The following is a 21,554-nucleotide window of genomic DNA, read 5'->3' as shown; positions in this document are numbered from 1 at the left end:
ACCTCAGCATGGGCAGGTAATGAGAAAGGACCTGAATTCAGCATCTTCCCTGTTCCAGCTCCAAGATCCCAACTCAGCTTCAACAAGCACCAAGAAAGGTGGAAGAGAACTCCAGGAAGATTTGAAGCAGCAGCTGAACAACAGCCTGGGTGAATATGTGAGTGAAGATGTGCCCTTTGGCCAGGACTTGGAATCATAAATCCAAAATAAATACCATAAATTCAAACTATCTGGGGCTAGATGAACTGCAGCACGAGGCAGAACAGTCACAATGCAGCCCTGTGCTGACACAATTCTTTTCTCCTGCACATTTCCAGGAATCCCTAGTTCCCCTTCTGTGCCCTTCCCACCATCACAACAATCAAGGTTTCCTGACTTCCAGCTCAAAGTGCAGGACATAAATGCAAGAAACAGGCCAGGGAATGAGCAGAGCTAGAGGGGAGGGGGAAAGCAGGGCCTCAAACATCCCAAAACTTCAACCTCAAAATTCCCAAAAATTCAAATAATTTAGAGAAAGATTTGGGGAATTTTTTTTTTTTTTTGAGCATTCAAACTAGTAAATGTTCTTACCCAGAACCTCAGTAAAATATTGATGTTTTGTACTGACAATCCACTGAAGTTATGACAGATTTTTTGCTACTTAATCTTGTGAAAAACATATTCTGGCCCAGACTGAAATTCCAGGATTCATTAACAAGTTCAGGCTAAGGAAATAAATGCAATACTCACTGCTCTGGCAACTTCCCCAAAGTCTATCTTTAGCCTCCCCATGGCTCTGATGATGGCAATGATGGATTGGATGGTGTTGCTGTACACAACCACTTTATACTGTTTGCATTCCTCCTCTGAGTAGCCATCCTCATGGATAATCCTGGAAGGAAACCAGCTTATTATTCCCAAGCCAAACCAGAAGGGCACCACACATTTTTTATCCCACAAAAACAAAAGGTTGCAGCCTGCACTCACTCACTTACTTCATCTGCTTCACAATGGTGCTTTTCCCAGACTCTCCAGCACCTGAAAAGCACAAAAACCATCCAGTTAACCACATGAAACTGAAAGGAAAAGCAGGATGTGCTTTTTCCAGTTCCCACAGAGCAGTTGATGGGGTCTGGAGTAGGATATTCCCTGTGCATTGCTGCTGGTAGTGAGTTCCACCAGACTGTCCTGGCACATCCTTCCCAGATTTTATTTACAGATGCCAACTGTCACCATGAGATCATTGGCTAAAAACCCCTGAAATTTCTCAATTTCCAGAGATCAGCAAGGGCAGCCAGCTGGGAGGCAGGTCTGAAGAGCTGGGATGAGGATTTCTCCAATAGAGCAGCTCCCATCCCTCACTCCAGGCCAACACAGCCAAAGTGCATCAGCACCACCAGAAGCTGAGCTGGGCAGGAAAGGCCTTGAACAACCAGGTGGGAAGTGACCCCTGGCACGGGGTGAAATCCCAAAGCTGCAGGCACATCTGCATCCCAGCAGCCTTCCTTCTGTCAAGGAATGCAAAAAATACCTGGCTAACAAACCTCTGCAGGGCTGGGGGTCAGTTATCCCTGAGGGAGGGTCAGTTATCCCTGAGGGAGGGTCAGTTATCCCTAGACAGGGGTCAGTTATCCCTAGACAGGGGTCAGTTAACCCTGGTGGGGGTCAGTTATCCCTGGTGGGGGTCAGTTATCCCTGAGGGTGGGTCAGTTAACCCTGGTGGGGGTCAGTTAACCCTGGTGGGGGTCAGTTAACCCTGAGGGAGGGTCAGTTAACCCTGAGGGAGGGTCAGTTAACCCTGAGGGAGGGTCAGTTATCCCTGAGGGAAGGGTCAGTTATCCCTGGTGGGGGTCAGTTATCCCTGAGGGTGGGTCAGTTATCCCTGGTGGGGGGTCAGTTATCCCTGAGGGAGGGTCAGTTATCCCTAGACAGGGGTCAGTTATCCCTGAGGGAGGGTCAGTTATCCCTAGACAGGGGTCAGGTAACCCTAAACAGGGGTCAGTTATCCCTAGACAGGGGTCAGTTATCCCTGAGGGAGGGGTCAGTTAACCCCTGAAGAAGGGGCAGTTATCCTGGGGAGGTAAATTACCCCTTGAAACAAGGTCAGTTATTCCTGACTGCAAAACCCAGCAAGTTCCCTGGTTTTCCTATTTTTTGCCCCAGAGCACTCCCAAACCCAGTCCCTCCTGCATGGCTCAGGGCAGTGGACACCAGGGGTTGCAAACCATCAGCTCTCCTGGTTTATGGAGTTAGCAGAGCTGCCCCACATGCCTGTCCCAGCCAGGAGTGTGCCAAAGCAGGCACGGTGCTCCTGAGGTCAGCAGAACTCCAGGATTTCACTTTGGGTGACAGCAGGAGCTCAGCTCAGCTGCCTCTGCCACTGCCTGGGGGCTCCTTGGCCTCCAGACTCCCCCAGCTGCAGGGCAAGGAATGATGTTGGACCTGCTTGGATTTGGACAGGTGACTCAGGTGAGCCTGGATGGAATCAATCACCCATAGAATTCCAGGATGGTTTGGGTTGGAAGGTCCTTAAATCCCATCCCATTCCATCCCCTGCTTACAGGCAGGGACACCTTCACTGTCCCAGGTTGCTCCAAGCCCTGTCCAACCTGGCCTTGGACACTGCCAGGGATCCAGGGGCAGCCCCAGCTGCTCTGGGCAAACTGGGCCAGGGCCTGCCCACCCCCACAGGGAAGAATCCCAATATCCCATCCATCCCTGCCCCTTGTCAGTGGGAATCCATTCCCTGGGTCCTGTCACTCCAGGCCTTTGTCCAAAGTTCCTCTGCAGCTCTCCTGAAGCCCCTTTAGATCTCAGGTCTCCCCGGATCCTTCCCTTCTCCAGGGTGAACATTCCCAGCTCTCCCAGAGCAGCTCAGTGTTTGTGGTCAGGTGTGAAAACATGAACACTCTGTGGACTCAGCACTTCCACCCTGGGAGGACACAAATCCTTTTTATTTCCCACGCCCACCCTCCACATTCCCAGGATCCAAGTGCTGGGAGTTCAAATCTCTGCTGTCCCCAAAGAGCCCCAAATGCAGACTGAGAAGGGACTTTTGACGTGACCTGTCTGCTTTTGCCTTCTCAGCATCACTTACTGCTGTTTCCTCCTTAGATTATCCCAAAATAATCTCCCACCACAGCCAAGCTGTTCTACCAACCCCATCAGATCCAACCCTGCCAATACAGCACTAATTCCAACTAGATTCCTTTAAACCCTTCCCTTCCCCTCTATACCCCAAACACTGCCTGGTAGAGCAGGAATTCCTCTCTCCAAGGTTACTCACACCTTACTTCAGAGGGAGAAAGTAGGAACCCACATCCTCTGAACTGTCTCCTCACCAACACACTGCCCCAGCCTGGCTCCTCAGCCATGGCCAAGCAGTGAGCTGTTATTCCTAAAGAAGATTTTCCTGTTGTTCCAGGTTCTCTCACTCAGGCAAAAGCCACCCAGACAAGGCACCTCATTAACACTCACTGAAAAACATCTCCCCTCCAGCTGCAGCTCTGGAATGGAAGGCTGGAGCTCCTGCTGGGATGGCCCAGGAGATGGGCAATGCCAGGGGAAAAAGGGATTAACACAGAGGAAGAGCTTCCTGCTGCCAAAAGGAGGATGAGATGGGATACTGGGAAGAAATTTCCAGAGGATGGTGAGACCCTGGCACAGCCTCCCCAGAGAAGCTGTGGCTCCCTCATCCCTGGAAGCAACCAGGTTTATTGGAAGGTGTCTCTGCCCATGGCAGGGGTGAGATGAGCTTGAAGGTCCCTTGTCACCCAAACAATCCTGGATTCCATGATTCTGGAGCCAGGCTGGGAGAGCTGCTGGTGTCCAGTCTGGAGAAGGCTCTGGGGAGACCTCAGAGCCCTTTCCAGTGCCTACAGAGGATCCAGGAGAGCTGGAGAGGAGCTTTGGACAAGGATCTGGAAGGTCAGGATAAGGGGAGATGGCTTCCCATTGCCAGGGGGCAGGGATGGATGGGATATTGGGAAGAAATTGTTCCCTGTGATGGTGGCAAGCCCCTGGCACAGGTGCCCAGAGCAGCTGGAGCTGCCCCTGGATCCCTGGCAGTGCCCAAGGCCAGGTTGGACAGGGCTTGGAGCAGCCTGGGAAGGTGTGGAAGGTGTCCCTGCCATGGCAGGGGGGTTGGAATGCAATGCCTGGAAGGTTCTCTCACTCCACTCCAGCCAATCATTCCCCTTTTACTCCTCCTTTCTGGATCTAATTTCAACATCTCTAGGTCTCACTCCTGTCCTTTGATGCTCCTCTAAACACTTGCAGATGTTCACACCAGACAAAGCTGCTATTCCCCTTTTCCCAGCCCACTGCAAAGGGTTTGCCTGAAGGGATCCATATTGGACCAACTCAGGAGCTTTTATCCTGCACCCTTCATTCCCACCACCTCTGGGGACTTCCATGTGCTGTTTACACCCAGTGTGGCTGAATCCTTCAGTAGGGGAATAACAAATGGGAATTTGAATGCTACTAAAACTGCTGCAGCCTACAGCAAACTGATGCTCCACACTAGAAATTCACATCAAGAGTGGATAGAGCTACACTGGGATTCTTACAGATTCCTCAGGCAAAGCCTTCAACTCTGGGACCTTAGGCAGGGGCTAGAGGGGGAGCCAGGAAGATCTCAAAGATCAGGAGATGTGAGAGTGGATTCCAAGCCATGGAAATCAGGTGTTCATGGGACATTTCTGCCTGCCTAAGGAGAAGCAAACCTTTCTCCTCTGCTCCCATGAGCACAGCCAGGCAGGGATCACATTCTGCCACAAGAAACCAGGGCTGAGCTCAGCATGAATGTCATAATCCCATGGAAAAACTGCTTCAGAAGCCTTAACTTCCCTTTTCCCAAAATAGCAGCGAGGAACCTCTTCATCCCACCCTGGACACAAAGAGCAGCTCATCTGTCACAGGGATTGTCCCACTCCAGGGGTACACGGGGCAAGAATTCCACAATGTCCCTGTCCCCAGTGCATCCTTCAACAAGGGATCAACCATTCCCTCTGGGAACCAGATGGAGCCAGGAGGCACCACAGCTTCTGAAAACTCCCACACCTCACCCAGCAACACGCCAGACCACACCTGTGACATCCCAGTAACACCCCAAACCATCCCAGTAACAGCACAAGTTCTTAGGGAAAAGCTCAGCATCTAAGTGCTGGAATTCCAGCTCCAAGGGTGGCAATCCCTGTACCCGTTCCTACAGCCAGACCCCACAGCCTGACCCCACAGCCTGACCCCACAGCCTGACCCCACAGCCTGACCCCTTCTCCCTCCTGAGCAGGAGCAAACTGGGGCAGCTTTGCAGCTCTGTCAGCACTGGCCCTGGGAAAGCAAAGGGTACACAGGGAGGAAATTATCACCCAACCATTTCCCCCAAGAAAGCCAGAGGATTTCCTGGAGCAGCAGATGGCAAACAACTTGGCATGGCCATGTGCTGGAGATTACAAGGAAAAGAGCAACAAACACAGCTTGGGTTGGGAATTCCAAGAGAGGAATTCCACACAACCCTAGATTTTTGCTTTAGAAATTCTCCAAGGAGGTAGGTCAGACTCCTTACATCTTCCAGACACAAGCATGCAGTTTCCTGCTCCAGAAGGTCCTAAAAATCCTATTTTCAGTGGTATTTTTCCCTGAAGTTGTATCAAAACTGCATTAAACTGTACTTCAGGAAAGGAATTCCACACACATAATTAAGGGGAAAAGCCCTGGAACATCTGCAAGTTTCTGAAGAGAATCCAGGTCACTGCTGAAACAAATCCTTCCAGGGACGGAGCAGGGATGCACCGGAAAATCCATTAAAGTACAAATGAGGAAGATAAAACTGAAGGGCCTGGCACAGGCCTGTGGCTTGGACCTCCAGCAGCAGCCAGCTCAGAAACTCTGCAGGGATTTGGCAGGAACTCCACTAGCCCACTCCTGAAGCGCTGCAGCCCTCGGTGAGCTCCCAGATCCAGGGGTATTTCTCAGTAAACAGCTCAGGAATAACCCCAGGAGTTCACTTGGAGCTCCAGGGCTGAGTTACAGACCTGGGAATGTACAGGACCCTCCACAAGGAGCAGGCTGGAAGCAATGCTGGATCATCTGGCTGTGGTTACAGCTCCCAAACCCCAAATGGAACCAGTTCCCCTCAGACAGCCCCAAACAACAGCTTAACCAAGTTGGGAAGAGTCCAGGTCCAAAAATATCCAATGGCTTGAGAGCCATGGGAAGCGTGGAACAGGAGCTGTTCAAATCACCCTAAATCCCAATGGGTATCTTCCTGATCAACACATTTTCTTTATTTAACACTCATCCCATCCCACAAGGAACATGGACACCTCTCCTCAGCCCCCAAGACCCTCCTCAGCTTTCCACAGCACTGCATTCCTGAACTGTATTCCATGAGCAATATCTCCCCAGCAGCCTCCAGCATCCCATGGGCCTGTGCAGCCACAGCTGGAGAAAGATGAAATATCAAATCCTCATCCTCTTCCCTCCTTCCAACCTCACTGTGTGGAATGCAGATCCCAACATCCTGACCTTCCTAGTGCTGCCATACCTGGTAACACAGATCCCATATTCCTTCTTGAGGTTTTTTATTTCAGTGGACACTTAGAAAACTCTTGGACACCACAGAATCGCATGCAGCAAGAGAACTGCACTGGGAATCAGGAGAAAGGGAAAAACACCAGAGAAAGGAGCAGTAGTGTTGTACCACCAGGCTTGAAAAAAATATCTATTGTTGGAAAAGTCAACAGGAACCAGGAGAGATTAGGCTGACACTCCTAGTTCCACAAGAATGATGGGAAAAACAATATATTCAAATAAAACAGGGCACAGGGGCTGGCCACAGCCTCACTGCAGAGGGAACAGCAGCCAATGGCACAGGGTAAACCTGGAGGCTGTCACTGCTCCCAGAGGAGAAAACAGTGAAGGTTTGGGTAGAGAATGGCATATTGAAAACAGGAGCAACACTACCCCTGGGATCACACCAGTGAAATTCCAAGCACTGCTGGGCCTGCTGGAGCACGTGGACTGAAGCTGATGAAGCTTTACCCCCAAAGGGGACCTGGGACATGCACAGGAAGAGCAGCAGCCCTGATGGAAGATTCAGAATCAAAGAAGGAATCCTGGAATGGTTTGGGTTGGAAAGGACCTTAAATTCCATCCCATTCCACCCTGTGCCACAGGCAGGGACACCTTCCACTGTCCCAGGCTGCTCCCAGCCCTGTCCAGCCTGGCCTTGGGCACTGCCAGGGATCCAGGGGCAGCCCCAGCTGCTCTGGGCACCTGTGCCAGGGCCTGCCCACCCTGCCAGGCAACAATTCCTGATTCCCAATATCCCATCCAGCCCTGCTCTCTGGCAGTGGGAAGCCATTCCCCTTATCCTGTCCCTCCATCCCTTGTCCAAAGTCCCTCTCCAGATTTCCTGGAGCCCTTTTAGTCACAGTAAGGGGATCTAAGATCTCCTTGGAACCTTCTCTTCTCCAGGCTGAACATTGCCAGCTCTCCCAGCCTCTCTCCAGAACAGAGGGGTTTTCCTTTTTGCCTTGAAATTATTTGAGCCTCAACCCCGTTTTAACAAAACAATTACTTGAAAGCTTAGAAGCATCCTATGACCACTCAGTAGGTTGAAATATCTCCAGGAATTCTGCACCATTCCTGGGAAACATCAGGCTGGAGGAACCTGTCCCTGTCCCCTACAGCCAGACCTGAGTGACCACTGAGTCACCAGGAACCTCCAGCAAACCCAGATACCCTCAAGATCAGAGAAACAACAGCTCTGTGCAGCTTCCCCAGCAGGATTCCTACAGCAGATCCCACAATAAGGACACTGGAGCAGCAGCCACTGCTGGGACAACATCTGGAGACCAACACACCATCACAGAAATTCCTAAAGGAGCTGGTGAAAGCCACAAACCAGCAGCAAACACCCTGTGCTGCACCCCTGCAAGTGATTCAGGCCAGGCTGGATGGGGCTTGGAGCAACCTGGGCTACTGGAAGGTGCCTCTGCCCATGGCAGGGGATGGAATGGGACAAGCTTTAAAATCCCTTCCAGCCCAAACCATCCTGGGATTCGATAAGCACAGAGCTCAGATCTGAGTTTGTTTTCCCAGCTCTTTGATCTCCCCCAGGAGTGTTTTGAAGGAATTATGGCTGCTGTTGAGCAGCGTGGCTGGAGACCCCCATGGAGAGAGGCCTTGTGTGGCTCTTGGCTGAACATCAAACCACCACCCCCAGCCTCCTGGGCACCCACAGCTCCTCATCCCCACACAGGGGGTGACTGAATCATGGAGTGCTTTGGGCTGGGAGGGGCTGTAAAGCTCTTCCCATTCCACCCCTGCCATGGGACACCTTCCACTATCCCAGGCTGCTTTGAGCCCTGTCCAACCTGGCCTTGGGCACTGCCAGGGGTGGAGACCTCAGAGCCCCTTCCAGAACCTATGTGGGCTCCAGGAGAGCTGGAGAGGGACTTTGGATAAAGGTTGGAGGGACAGGACAAGGGGAATGGCTGCCCACTGCCAGAGGGCAGGGATGGATGGGATATTGGACAGGAATTGTTCCCTGGCAGGGTGGGCAGGCCCTGGCACAGGTGCCCAGAGAAGCTGTGGCTGCCCCTGGATCCCTGGCAGTGCCCAAGGCCAGGCTGGACAGGGCTGGGAGCACCTGGGACAGTGGAAGTGACCCTGCCCACAGAATGAAGTGAGCCTTAATGTCCATTCCAAGTCAATGCATTTCAGGATTTCATGATAAATGGATGTGCTTGGAGATATGGGATAAAAAGGCCAAGTGTGGTGTCTTTGGATCCCAGTCTGGGTGGTGACAGCAGAGAAACAGCCAAGCAAGGCTTGTAAAACAGGAGCTGGATGATAAAACAACAGATACCTTGGAAAGAGAGGGAACATTGGGAAGACCTGGGCTTGGAAAAGATATTTCTTAGTTTTCCTGACTATCAAGAGTCACCTTGTGCTGGGCCTGTTTTTCTAAGTCAAACACCCTCTGAATTTCTGCAGGAATAACAATCCTGAGCTGTTCCAAACATGCAGCTGGGCTCTCCCTGCCCTGCAGCTCCTGCTGAGGGATAAACTCATTCCCCAAACACCAGCAGCTTGCAGGGATGGAGACCCCAAAGCACTGAGCTCCAGGAGGCCAAGGCTGTGTCCCAGCACTTGGTGTTTGTTTCTAAAGCTGACCCAGGCAGCACCATCCTGGTAACCAGAGAAGGTTAAAGGATGCACTGAAGTGACCAAACACCAACTGGGAAAACATGAAACAAGAGCCAGGCATCGGATCCCCAGGAACAAAGGAGACAGCACAGGGATCACCACAAAGAGCGTGCTGGAAAAATAATCAGCATCTGTCCCTCACTGCAGCTCCAAACCCCATCCAAGGCACAAATTCCATTTTTCCATCCCACTTCTGCAGGGAACAAGTGCTGCATCCCAGGAGGTGCAGGCACAGCTCTGCTCACTCCAAACTTCCAGAAGATTAGATCCATGATCTAATTAAAAAATTCCTCTTTACAGCTCCCTCTGCTCTTCTGAGAAAAGTTATTTCAATGCTCTGCCTCAGAATTTAATGAAACTTGAATCATATCCAGAGGGTTCTTGGAGCATAGATGGAATCACAATTCCTCAACCAAGCTGTCTGCTGGAAATTGTCCATCCCCAAATGCCAGTGCTGGGCATGGACACTCACCCTGGTGTCCTGACAAGAGTACATGATGTACACACAACACAGGGGGCAGCAGAATTCCCATGCCACAGCTGGAAAATGGCACTGTGCAGAAAAGAGGGCATCTGACCCTGGTGCAACAAATTTTCTTTTCCAGGAGATTAAATTAATCATGGCTGATTCCTGAAAAACTCAAGGGGTTCAGGCACTCTGGAGATAAGGAGCATTTTGCCTGGCCTCCCTCTGGTTTTGGTGGGAAAAGGGCAGAACAGAAAATCAAGGGCAAGGTACACAGAGACCCCAGGGAAAGGTGGGAGAACATGGGAGGAAGCTGCAGCTCCCACAGCTGAGGACAGGGAATTCCAGCCTCCAGACCTCCACAGAGCTCAGAGCCCAGAGAAGAGCTGCATCTCCAAGAGACCTGACCTGTTGTCACATTAATTATAGTCATGGAATCCTTGAGGTTGGAAAAGCCCTCTGAGGTCGAGTCCAGCCATGTGCCAGCACTGCCATGTCCACTCCTAATCCATGTCCCAGGTGCCACATCCACACATTTTTGGAGCATTTCCAGGGATGGAGACTCCACCACTGCCCTGGGCAGCCCCTGCCAGGGCTGAACAACCTTTGCCATGAAGAAATTTTCCCTGATATCCAACCTGAACCTTCCCTGGTGCAATCTGGCCTGAGGCAGGTCCTTGTGAACAGAATGTGTGAGGAGAATCCTCCCATGGCCATGAGTCACCAGGAACCTCCAGCAGACCCAGATACCTTCAAGATCAGAGAAACAGCAGCTCCCTGCAGCTTCCCCAGCAGGATTCCTACAGCAGATCCCACAAATAATTATTGCTCCATGCTGGAATGCCACCAGCAGCTCTGCTGGCATTGGCACTGCCATGGTTGGAGTGATGGCAACACTGGAGTCACTCTCTGGAACAGCAGCTCCAGCTCTGGGGAGGCTGGGAGCAAGCTGGGAATGGCCCAGGAGCCCTCAGTCCCATTTTTCTCCTCCCATTTGCCCCCAGGAAAAGGCTCCTCAGCAGGCACACACACTTTCCCCCAAAGCTGGCAGATTTTCCAGCCAAATGGAGGAGGGTGCTGGAGCAGCAGCCACTGCTGGGACAACATCTGGAGATCAACACCCCACCACAGAGTTTCCATTCCAAAGGCATCCAGTAGCTCCAGAGCTGAGGAGCAGCCAGGTCTGACCCCCAGATGGATCCTCTGGAATGGGGATCCAAGGCACAGCTGCTGAGCTCTGAGAAAAGCCACTTCAATTAACAACATCATTAACTAACAACATCATTAACTGCAGCACCGGCTCTGCCTGGGTTTGCATCCCCAGAAAACACTTTCCTACCTTAAACCAAAACAGAGGGGAAACAGGGCTGAGGAAGCCTTGGGGAATTCAGGAAAGAAAAAAGGCTGGAAAAATCAAGTATCAGGAAAAAGCTGAGGGCTCCTGGAGTAGTGGAGGGGGGTGAATTATGCAAATTAAGGTTATTTTAAAACAAACTCATGCTTTTAATTGTTTTTGCATTAATTAGCAGCACCACTTCAATGTAATTATACAGCATATCCAAACTCAGGGAAACTGTCCAGGCTGGATAAAGGGTGTTTTGGGCACAAACAGTCCAACATTGGTGCTTCCACAGAGCCACAAACCCACCACAGACAGGGATTTGGGAATGGGACAGCTCTGGAATCCAGCTTCACCCTCAGGGTCACACAGAGCCCTGAACAACACGGCAGACCTTGGCAAAGGCACTGCAGGCAGAGAGGAGGATCTGGGTTAGCTCCTACCCCAGCAGGAAGGGCTCCAGCACCCTCCTCCATTTGGCTGGAAAATCTGCCAGCTTTCCCCCCCAGCAGAACCCTGTGTGTGCCTTTTCCTGGGGGCAAATGGGAGGAGAAAAATGGGACTGAGGGCTCCTGGGCCATTCCCAGCTTGCTCCCAGCCTCCCCAGAGCTGGAGCTGCTGTTCCAGAGAGTGACTCCAGTGTTGCCATCACTCCAACCATGGCAGTGCCAATGCCAGCAGAGCTGCTGGTGGCATTCCAGCATGGAACAATAATTACATCCCCCAGGGTTCTAACAACCAGGGTCAGTCATTATTCAATGTTCAGGTTTCATTTGTTTTATAAAATATCCCCAGAACTTAGAATTGCTCAACAAATTTCAGAGTTGTGAAAGGGAAACTCAACAGAGGGACTTGAAATCCCTGAGGAGAAGCTCCAGGATTAATTTGATCCCAGCAATCCTGCAGTTATCCTGGTGCTGGGGCCACTTCATCCAGCACCTGAGCCCTCTCCCAGGTGGAAGGGGCTGAAAAAGTCAAACCAAAGCTCCCAGAAGAAGGGAACACAACTGGAATTCTCTCTCCTTCCTCCCCTGCTCAAGAGAAGGGTTATGGAGGAGAGAAAGGGAAACACACCCAAACCCTGGTTTGGGGATTTCTGACTTCCTGTCCTCTCCCAAATCTCCTGATTTTTGGGGTATTTGACTTCTTTTCCTCTCCTCAGATCTTCCACTTTTAGCTGGATTTTTACTGCCCCTTTTTTCCCCAAATCTCCCAATTTTCAGTGTTTTTACCTTCCTCTCTCTTTTCTCTTCCTGAACCTCCTGATTTCAGGTGTATTTTACTTCATCTCCTCTCCCACATATCTCCTGATTTGCATGTGTATTTGATTCCTCTTCCAAATCTCCTGATTTGGGCTGTATTACACTTCTCCTCTCCCAAATTCCACTGTATTTGCATTTTCTCCCTCTCCTCTTCCAACCCTCCAGATTCTGGGTCCATCCCCAGCCTCCTCACACCCCAGCTGGGAAGGATCCAGCTCCCTCTGCACAGGCACAGCCCTTTCCCTGCTCATCACAACTCTGCACATCTCAAACTGGGGCAGCTCTTTTCATGGAGCTGGGAAGGATGTGTGGACTCCAAACTTCAGGAAAAATCCATTCTATTTTTCACCAACCCTCTCTGAGAGAGGCAGAAACCACTCAGGGAATGACAAGAGACCCTGCAGATCCTGACAGTTTTATGTGGGATAAAAAACCCCTTCCTCAAACCATGGAAAAATCCTCATGGACTTTTCCATCTCCTTCTCTCAGTGAAAGGTCTCACTGCAGATAATTTCTTCTGGGAATCAAGAAGGATGTGTGTGGGGAGATTGCAGCATTTCCTGGAATCCCCAGGAATTACCACACTCAGCTTTAAAAGCAGGAAATACCTGAGAGAGATTTGCAAGTGACAACCAGGTGCCAACCTGACCTGGGATCAGGTAGATGGAGAGGGAGGTCCAGATCAACGTTCCAATTACTCCTAAAAAGCTCCTCACCTGCAGACACACCAGGAAGTGCAGGAATTTTCCTGCCATCCAAAGCCAACAGCGACCCAAAATCAGCTGCTGCTCTGAGTTCTAAAGCCTCACCTGGTTTTTAACACATTCCAGCTGATGATTGCATGATTTTTGGGATACTCCCCCCCCCCATTCCATGTTTGCTGATAAGACCAATCTCAGCTTCAAAGCTTTGGAAAAAATGTCATACAAAAATACGAGGAAAGAATTATTCCATTCCAGGGAATGTGCAAGTGTTGCTTATTAACACCAAAACAAACACCTGGAGAACAAAGGATTTTCCTGACACACAGCCAAGAGCTTTTCCATGGACACACCAAGTACAAAGCTTGGAGCAGCTCCTGCAGGGAGTGAAGAAAAAGGGCTAAATGGGAAAGAAAAAGGATTCCTGGAGCAGGATGGTTCCTTCACACATCCTGCTCTAACAGGACCCACTCAGTGCTGCTGTTCAGATCCTCACAGACTCCATCTGTCTCCTCCGAGACAGAAAAATCAGGATAACCAAAAATATATACCCAGACCTTGAAAAGAGAAATCAGCATGAGCAGATGGTTCGTCAGCCCCGAGTGGTGCTCATAAAATTGTGAGGACTTGAACAGAACTCCAGAGTCCTACACTGGCTTGGCTTAGAAGCTTATCCCAGTCCATCCCCTGCCACGTGCAGGGACACCTTCCACTATCCCAGGTGGCTCCAAGCCCTGTCCAACCTGGCCTTGGGCACTTCCAGGGATGGGGCAGCCACAGCTGCTCTGGGCACCCTGTGCCAGGGCCTGCCCACCCTCTCAGGGAGGGATTTCCCCCCAGTGTCCAGTTTCTCCCCAGTATTTCATCTCAATCTGCTCCCCAGCCTTCAGGGAGGGCAGTTTGTGCCTCCTCTGAGCTCCCATCACCACTTCCAAGAACTCCAAAACAAAGATCAAACACACCAAAACTCTGCTAAAGAGGAAATCCTTTTTAGTGTTTTACCCCTTCTCCCTGACCAGGAATTTAATTCCAGCCCCAGCATTCCCTCTCTTCCATGCTGGGACCCAGGGGTGAGCTGTGCCTCTGTCAGGCCTGGCCCAGTCCCACCCGGGAATTCCATGGGGACACGGAGGGGACATTCCATTGGGAAAAGCCCATGGGCCTCGCCCCAGGACAGCCCAGAACACCCTCACCCCCACTAGGATGGGATAAGCTGTGCCCTCTGCCTCGGAAGGGAACCAGGGCACCCTCGGGACCCTCCTCAGCACCCGGGGATCCCTCAGGAACCTCTTCAGCCCATCCAGGGATCCCTCAGGATCTACCTCAGCCCTGCCAAGAATTCCTCAGGCCACTCCTCAGCTCCCATAGGGATCCCTTGGAACCTCCTGAGCCCTCCCAAGGATCCCTCAGGAACCACCTCAGCCCCCACAGGGATCCCTCGGGAATCACCTCAGCTCCCACAGGGATCTCTCGGGACCTCCTCAGCCCTTCCAGGGATCCCTCAAGACCATCCTTAGCCCCCACAGAGATCCCTCAGGATCCACCTCAGCCTATCCAAGGATCCCTCGGGAACCACCTCAGTCCCCCAAGGGATTCTTCGGGATCAACCTCAGCCCATCCAGGGATCCCTCGGAACCCTCCTCAGCCCTGCCGAGGATGCCTCGGGAATCTCTTCAGCTCCCCCGGGGATCCCTCGGGACCTCCTCAGCCCCCACAGGGATCCCCCCCACTTCTCCATTCCCAAACTCCTTCCTGAGGGTGGAGCCCCCCCCCCTTTGCCCCCCCAGAATCCCCCCGGAGCCCGGCAGGCCGCATTCCGCTCTCCCCCCGGCCCCTCCTCACCGAGTAGCAGCAGCTTCACCTCCTTGGCCGCCTTCTCGCCGTCTTCCCGCAGGTTGCGGTCGATCATTTTACTCCTCTCCACCGCCGCCTTATCCTCGGCGCTCAGCGTGCACCCCATGGCGGCGGCGGGGGCGGCCGGGCGTCCGAGGGCGGGGGGACAGGAACCGGGACCGGGATGGGGCCGGGACCGGGATCGGGATCGGGGCCGCAGCTGCCTCGGCCCGGGCGGCTCCTGAGGCGGCGCCGGATTTCCGGTCCTGGTCCGCAGGGCACGCCGGGAAATGAAGTCCCGTGGGGTGATAGCGTGAGCACTTCCGCCTCGGTAGAGCGGGGCATTATGGGAGGAGCCATCACTTTCCGCCACGTTAGAGCGGAGTATGATGGGGGGGAAAGAGCTTTGCTTCCGCCTCGATAGAGCGAGACATGATGGGAAATACCCCACTTCCTGTCTCTGTTTGGCAGGCATGATGGGAGTTGTAGTCCTCACGGGGGTCGGCGGGGTCCATGGCGGCCCCAGAACCCCAGCCCGCCCACATGAGGGGGCCCAGGCTCCGCACCCCGAGAGGACCGGGCCTCGGGGAAGGGGAGCTGGTCTCCGGGGCTGAGGAGGGGTCTCAGGGCCATGGGGGGATGGAGGGGACCCCCTCCGTGGGCAGCCCCCCATCCCCGCCCCTCCCTGGCTGTAGAGGGAGCCCCCCTCTTGGAGAGGCCCCAAACACGAGCCCCCCACTCCCATCCCTGGCCCATCACTGGGCCTGTACCCTCAGCTGCTGCCCCCCGGCCGCGGTGGTGCCACAGGACCCCCGATTCCCGCAGTGGCAGCCGTACTGACCCCCCACAGCATCAGCCCAACCAGGGTGGTGGGACCCCCCCTTACCTGCGATGGCAGCAATGGGGACCCCCCACACCCCGATGAGCGCGGGGGGACCCGCAATCCCCCACGGCAGTAAGGACTCCACACACATCAGCGAGAGTCATAGGACCCCCATTTCTCTGCTGTGGTGACAGAGACCCCCCCCAAACTTCAACAAGTGCTGTGGGACCCCTAATCCCCCACAGCAGTGAGGATCACTTCCACTCCAGAAAGTGCCACGGGACCCTCAACTCTCCATGGCTGCAGCGAGGAGCCCCCACCCCATCACCCCAGTGGACCTTGTGGGCCCCCCAATTCCCCGTGGCTGCAGTGAGGACCCCCCACCCTCCATGTCCAGTAAGCATTTTGGGACCTCCAGCCCTCCATGGCGGTGACGAAGCCCCCCCCTAAACAAGTCACTGTGACCATGTCTCCCCTCAGAGCCACGTTTACCCCAAAGCCCCCCAAACGCTACAGCCCCGCTTTGGCAGAGCCCACCACGGGCACGAACACCCCACTGCCCCCTCCCCACTCCCTGGCCTCGGCCGCCTCCTCCTCAATCTGCCCCGGGATGCGGAAATCCACGGGGGGCAGGTCCCGCTCAGCGTTGGGGGGCTCTGGTGGGCGCCCGGTGCTCTGGAGGAACTGCAGGAAGTTCTCCTCAATGGAGCCCTCACGGCTCGGCAGCCGCAGGTCCTCCTCCGGGGGCTGCTTGAAGAAGCAGGTGAGGAGCCGGCCGAGCTCGCCGCGGATCTGCCGGTTGAGGCAGCCGTAGAAGAAGGGGTTGGAGGTGAAGCAGCAGAACCCCAGCCAGGTGACCACAGTCTCAGCTGCCGGCCCGACCAAGGGCCGAGTGCTCAGCGCCGTGTAGAGCTGGAAGGAGAAGTACGGCAACCAGCAGAAGAGGAACTGGCCTCCCACGGCCAGCAGCACGGCGGCCGCCTTGCCCCCGCCAAACATCCTCTGCGGGGTGGTCCGAGGAGCCCCCGAGCTGGTGACCATGGTGGAGCGGCTGCTGAGCGAGGCCGAGCGCCGGCGCGGCGTCTCCATCCAGGTGGGCGGCGGGCCATGGTGCATGGCCGCCACCCGCGCCACCTTGAACATGCCGCAGTAGACCACGACGATGATGAGGAGCGGCAGGACGAAGTAGAAGGCGGTGAAGAAGACCACAAAGACCTTGCAGGACGGCCCGCGGCTCCACTGCAAGGAGCAGCCATGAGTGCCGGGTGCTGGCGGGCGGTCAGGGGACAGCCAGCCCAGCACGGGCACCAGCGAGGTGGCCACGGCCTTGAGCCACACTCCGGCCAGCACTCCGGCCACCAGCCCCGCCGTCATGCGCACCTCGTAGCGCAGCGGGTGCACCACGTAGTAGTAGCGCTCCACGTTGACAGTGGAGATGGAGAGGATGCACATGGAGGTGAGGCACACGCTGAGGAACAGGTACACGCGGCACACGGCCTCGCCCAGCCCCGGGCTCTCGAACACGGCCGAGCCCGACAGCATCTCCAGCGGCATCAGCGTGAGGGCGGCCAGGAAATCCACCAGGCACAGGTGGAACACGAAGACGAACTTGCGCAGTGCCGGCGTCTTGGCGATGACCGTCATGACGGCGGCGTTGCCCACGATGGCTGTGAGGTCCAGCAGCACCATGAAGAACAATCCCACGGATTTGGAGGCCGTGTCCTTGGGCTTGGCCTCGGCGGTGCTGTTGGGGGGCCGGGCCCCCCCTCTAGAGCCGTTCCAGCCCCAGGGCGAGGGCAGGAAGGGCTCCATCCAGCGCGGCGCGGCCGGGCATCGCCAGGGGGTCACATCCTTGGTGCTCTGCGGGTGTGGGGGGCACTCAGAGCACCCAAAGGTGCCCCCCAGCCCCGCTCATGTCCCGCTGCTCAGCCAGGGGGTACCTGGGGGAGGTGCAGCTGTCACTGGAGGGGGCAGGAGCCTGGAGGACCCCTGAGCGCTGAGCTGGACCCCCAGTTGCAGCCCCCAGGTAGCTGGGGGGAGCTGGAGCTGTCAGAAAAGGGGGAGAGACTCTGAAGGGACCCCTGAGCGCTGAGCTGGACCCCCAGTTGCAGCCCCCCCAGTACCTGGGGTGAAGGTGGAGCTGTCATGGTGGGGAGACCCAGGGGGGACCCCTGAGAGCCTGGAGTGGCTCACAGGTCCCCTCTGACAGCCATGGCAGAGGCCACAACTGTGCTGGGGGAATGTGGAGTTGTCATGAGGGGACACAACCCTGGGGGGACCCCTGAGAGCTGAGCTGGACTCCCACCTGCACCCCACAGGTACCTGGGGGCAGATGGAGCTGTCAGAAAAGAGGGGAGACCCTGAAGGGACCCCTGAGAGCCATGGTGGGGTCACAGCCGACCCTTGAGTGACACAGGGTGGGGCTCAGCCCAGTCGTGACCCTCATCCACAGCCCCCAAGCACCTGGGGGAAGGCAGAGCTGCCAGAGGGGACAGAGAGCTCTAGGGGACACCTGAGATCCCAGGTAGGGTTCAGCACAGCCGTGACCCCCCCTCACATAGTCCCCATCACACCCATCCATCTCCACAACCCCCTACATCAAATCCCTTCCCCAACCAAAAGCCTCGTTCTCCCAAAAATGAGCAGTTCTGGGGTAAACCCCCCTAATTCCAACGTTTCAACCCAAAACACCCCAGTGGAGCCCTTTGCCCAGAGTGTGGGGACCACACGGGGGGTCCGGGATGGGTGGGGGGGTCCTGAGAATGAGGAGAGGGGAGGGCCCAGCACCCCCAAGTCCTGGATTCACCCCTTGTGCTCGGAGGCCTTGTGTGACCCCCCCGCGCCGAGCTCGCAGCCCCTCCATGGGGATGTGGGGGGGATGTGGGGGCTACCCCGGACCCCCCGGCTGCTCCCCACGGGGGCGGGGGTCGCACCCGTGCCCCCCGAGGGAGGGATGCTGTCAGAACGGGGGGGCAGCCGCGGCTCCCCCCTCCCCTTCTCACTGCCCATGCCCCTCTCCCAGAGCCCCGGAGCGATGTCACCGGTCGGGGACCCCCTCCCACCCCCGGGGGAGTCTCACCCACCTCCCCGGTACCTCCCCGGTATCTCCCCGGTATCTCGCCGGTATCTCCCCAGCTCCCCAGGCCGTGCTCCGGCGGGGCTGCTCGGCCGCGGCACCTACCCTGGGGGTCCGCATGGAGCCGGCCCGAGGCCGAGGGTCCCCGCTCCGGCCCGGGGAGGGGTCGGGGCCGTGGGGTGTCCCCGGGGTGGCGGGGGATGCTCGGGGCTGGAGCCACTGCGGCGAGGGCTGCTCCGCACCGCCCGGCTGCTGGGTCCTAGTGCCGCCCGCCTCGCCTCGGTACCCCGGGAACGGCCCCCGAGCCCCGGGGCTGCGGGGCCCGCACTGGGGTGATCGCTGCCCCCCGAAGCCTGGCTGTGCCCCCACAGTGGGGAGCGGAGGGTGCGACACCCCCGGGTGCTGCCCCGCGTGTCGCTCCGTGCCTCAGTTTCCCCGTTTGCCTCCCGAAGCGATGGGGAGGGCATGGGGCCGGCGCTGCGGGGGAGAAGCCCCTCGGGGGAGGGGAGGGGGAGCTCGGGGGGTGTAGTGAGGAGGTGGTCTGGGGGAAGGGGGGATGGGGTGCAGATTCACAGTGGGGTACGGAGGGTGCCGGGGGGGCCGCTCAGAGGGGCCGCAGAGTCCCCCCAGCTCTGCCCACCCCCACCCCAGCGCCCTTTCCCTCGCTCCCAGTTCAGCTATGGAGCAAATGGGATGGGGTCCGTGCCCCTCCCCGCCACGCCACGCCCCGTGCCTCAGTTTCCCCAGGACACGGCCGTTCCCTTCCAGGAAGGGGTGCCCATCTTTTCCATCCCTCCAAAATCCTGCTCGGGATGCGAACTTTGCCCCTGCAGTGCCCTGGCCCCATCCCAAGGGTGCCCGGGTGGGATGCGCGGTCACCAACTCGCATTCCCGGGCTGGGGGTGACGAGTGATCCGTGGGTGACGCGTGTCCCCGCGCCTCACGTGGCCATTGCCAGGCTACGGGCTCCCAAAAATAAATCCACCCAAACCAGATTAGAAACGCCCGACCTCGGATGAACCAGCCCCGGCATTCCGGGGCCCGCGGGCGGCTCCCGGTGGGACCCCGGGCACCGGGAGCACCGGGAGCACCGGGAGCACCGGGAGCGCCGGGAACACCGGGAGCACCGGGAGCACCGGGAGCACCGGGAACAGCGAGCGCCGGGTGGGCAGGAGCACGGTGGATCCACGGGGATCCCTCCTGCCCGGGCTCTGGCCCCTCTGTCTTGTCCACAGAGTGGGGGGACACACGGAACCCCCCCTTTTCGTGGGAGCCCCTGTGGGCACCCTCCCCTTGTGTGGGACACCTGAGGACACCCCGCCGTGGCAAACACCCCGCTCTGGTACCCCTGGGATCCCTGACACTGCTGGCATCCCACAGCCCAGTTCCCAAGCACCCCACTATCCCAGCCCCTGGCACCCCAATCCTCAAGCATCCCCCCTATCCCAGCACCTTGGGACCCCAGTGCCCCAACATCCTGGCACCCCAGTACTCAATACCTTGGCACCCCAGTACCCCAGCACATGGCACCCCAATACCTCAGCACCCTGGCATCCCAGTCCCCCCCACCTATCAGTGTCCCAGTGCCCTGGCACCCCAATAACCAAACATCCCAGTGCCCCTGAGCAGTGGAACCCCAGTACCTCAGTGCCCTGTCACCCCACTATCTCAGCACCCAGCACCCCAGTCCCAGCCCCTGGCACCCCATTATTTTGGCACCCCACACCCCAGTTCCCAAGCACCTTGGGCCCTCAGCACCTCAGCATCCCTTCATCCCAGTACCTTGGCACCCCAGTACTTCAGTGCACTGTCCCTCCACTATCCCAGCCCCTGGCACCCCAGTACCCATTATTTTGGCACCCTAACACCCAGTCCTCAAGCACCCCCCTATGCCAGCACCTTGGGCCCCCAGTACCCCAACATCCTGGCACCCCAGTACCCAATACCTTGGCACCCCAATACCCAGTGTCCTGGCACTCCAAGATATCAGCACCGTGGCATCCTAAGACTGCTGACACCCCAACATCCTGCTACCCCAGCACCCCATTATCCCAGGACCCTGGCACCCCAGCAGTCCAACACCCCAGTGCCCCAGAGCAGTGGTACCCCAGTACCTCATTGTCCTGGCACCCCAGAACCCCAGTACTCTGCTCCCCCAAGTACCTCAACATTCTGGCACCCCAGCACCCCAATATCCCAGGCTATCCATAGCCCAGCACCCCTGCACCCCTGCACCCCAGCCCCTGGCACCCCAGCACCCCAATACCCTGGGGTACTCATCCCCCGGCCCCTGGCACCCCAGCACCCCAATACCCTGGGGTACTCACCCCCAGCACCCCAATACCTCAGTAGCCAAATCCTGCAGTACCTTGGCACCCCAGCACCCAATGTTGTGAAACCCCAGCATCCAGACACCCCAGCACCCCAACACCTCGGGGTACCAGTGTCCCTATACCCACCCCTGGCACCCCAGTACCCCCGTCCCTGTCACCTCTGCAGAGCCCCTGATGGACACGTGGGTTAAGCACGGTCACACCTGTGTGTGTGTGTGTGTGTGTGTGCGTCTGTGTCTGTGTCTGTGTCTGTGTGTCTGTATGTGTGTGTGTGTGTGTGTCTGTGTCTGTGTGTCTGTCTGTGTATGTGTGTCTGTGTGTATGTGTGTCTGTGTGTGTGTGTGTCTGTGTGTATGTGTCTGTCTGTGTGTGTGTGTATGTGTCTGTGTGTGTGTGTGTGTCTGTGTGTCTGTCTGTGTCTGTGTGTGTGTGTCTGTGTGTGTGTGTATGTGTCTGTGTGTGTGTGTGTCTGTCTGTGTGTGTGTGTGTGTGTGTGTGTGTGTGTCTGTCTGTCTGTCTGTGTGTG

At 56.2% G+C, this 21,554-nt stretch overlaps 2 protein-coding genes across 4 annotated transcripts in view; both read right to left on the bottom strand.

Annotated features, from left to right (window-relative positions):
• Nucleotides 1-15,060, bottom strand: part of GNAI3 (G protein subunit alpha i3) — a 30,588-nt gene extending 15,528 nt beyond the window's left edge. Inside the window, exons 1-3 of the mRNA XM_036398329.2 lie at nt 14,806-15,060; nt 975-1,017; nt 730-871 (exon numbers count right to left, since the gene is read on the bottom strand). Coding sequence (XP_036254222.1) covers nt 730-871; nt 975-1,017; nt 14,806-14,923 — 303 coding nt within the window. The 5' untranslated portion in view covers nt 14,924-15,060. The remainder of the gene's footprint in view (nt 1-729; nt 872-974; nt 1,018-14,805) is intronic.
• A 1,032-nt stretch (nt 15,061-16,092) lies between these two features.
• GPR61 (G protein-coupled receptor 61) lies at nt 16,093-19,011 on the bottom strand. 3 transcript variants are annotated; one of them, XM_036398332.2, is made up of 3 exons: nt 18,801-19,011; nt 17,000-17,665; nt 16,093-16,858 (listed from the first exon to the last, which is right to left on the bottom strand). In XM_036398332.2, the coding sequence occupies exons 2-3, from the start codon at nt 17,429-17,431 to the stop codon at nt 16,130-16,132; spliced, it is 1,161 nt and encodes a 386-aa protein (XP_036254225.1). In that variant the 5' UTR covers nt 17,432-17,665; nt 18,801-19,011; the 3' UTR covers nt 16,093-16,129. The 3 variants fall into 3 exon arrangements, with proteins under 3 accessions (XP_036254225.1, XP_036254223.1, XP_036254224.1); XM_036398330.2 differs by having other exon boundaries at nt 16,093-17,665; nt 18,801-19,009; XM_036398331.2 differs by having other exon boundaries at nt 16,093-17,559; nt 18,801-19,009.
• Between the last annotated feature and the right edge of the window lie 2,543 nt (nt 19,012-21,554).

The sequence above is a fragment of the Molothrus ater genome, chromosome 25 (genome assembly GCF_012460135.2).
Source record: "Molothrus ater isolate BHLD 08-10-18 breed brown headed cowbird chromosome 25, BPBGC_Mater_1.1, whole genome shotgun sequence".
Taxonomy (NCBI): Eukaryota; Metazoa; Chordata; class Aves; order Passeriformes; family Icteridae; genus Molothrus; species Molothrus ater.
This window is presented reverse-complemented; position numbering and strand designations above follow the sequence as displayed.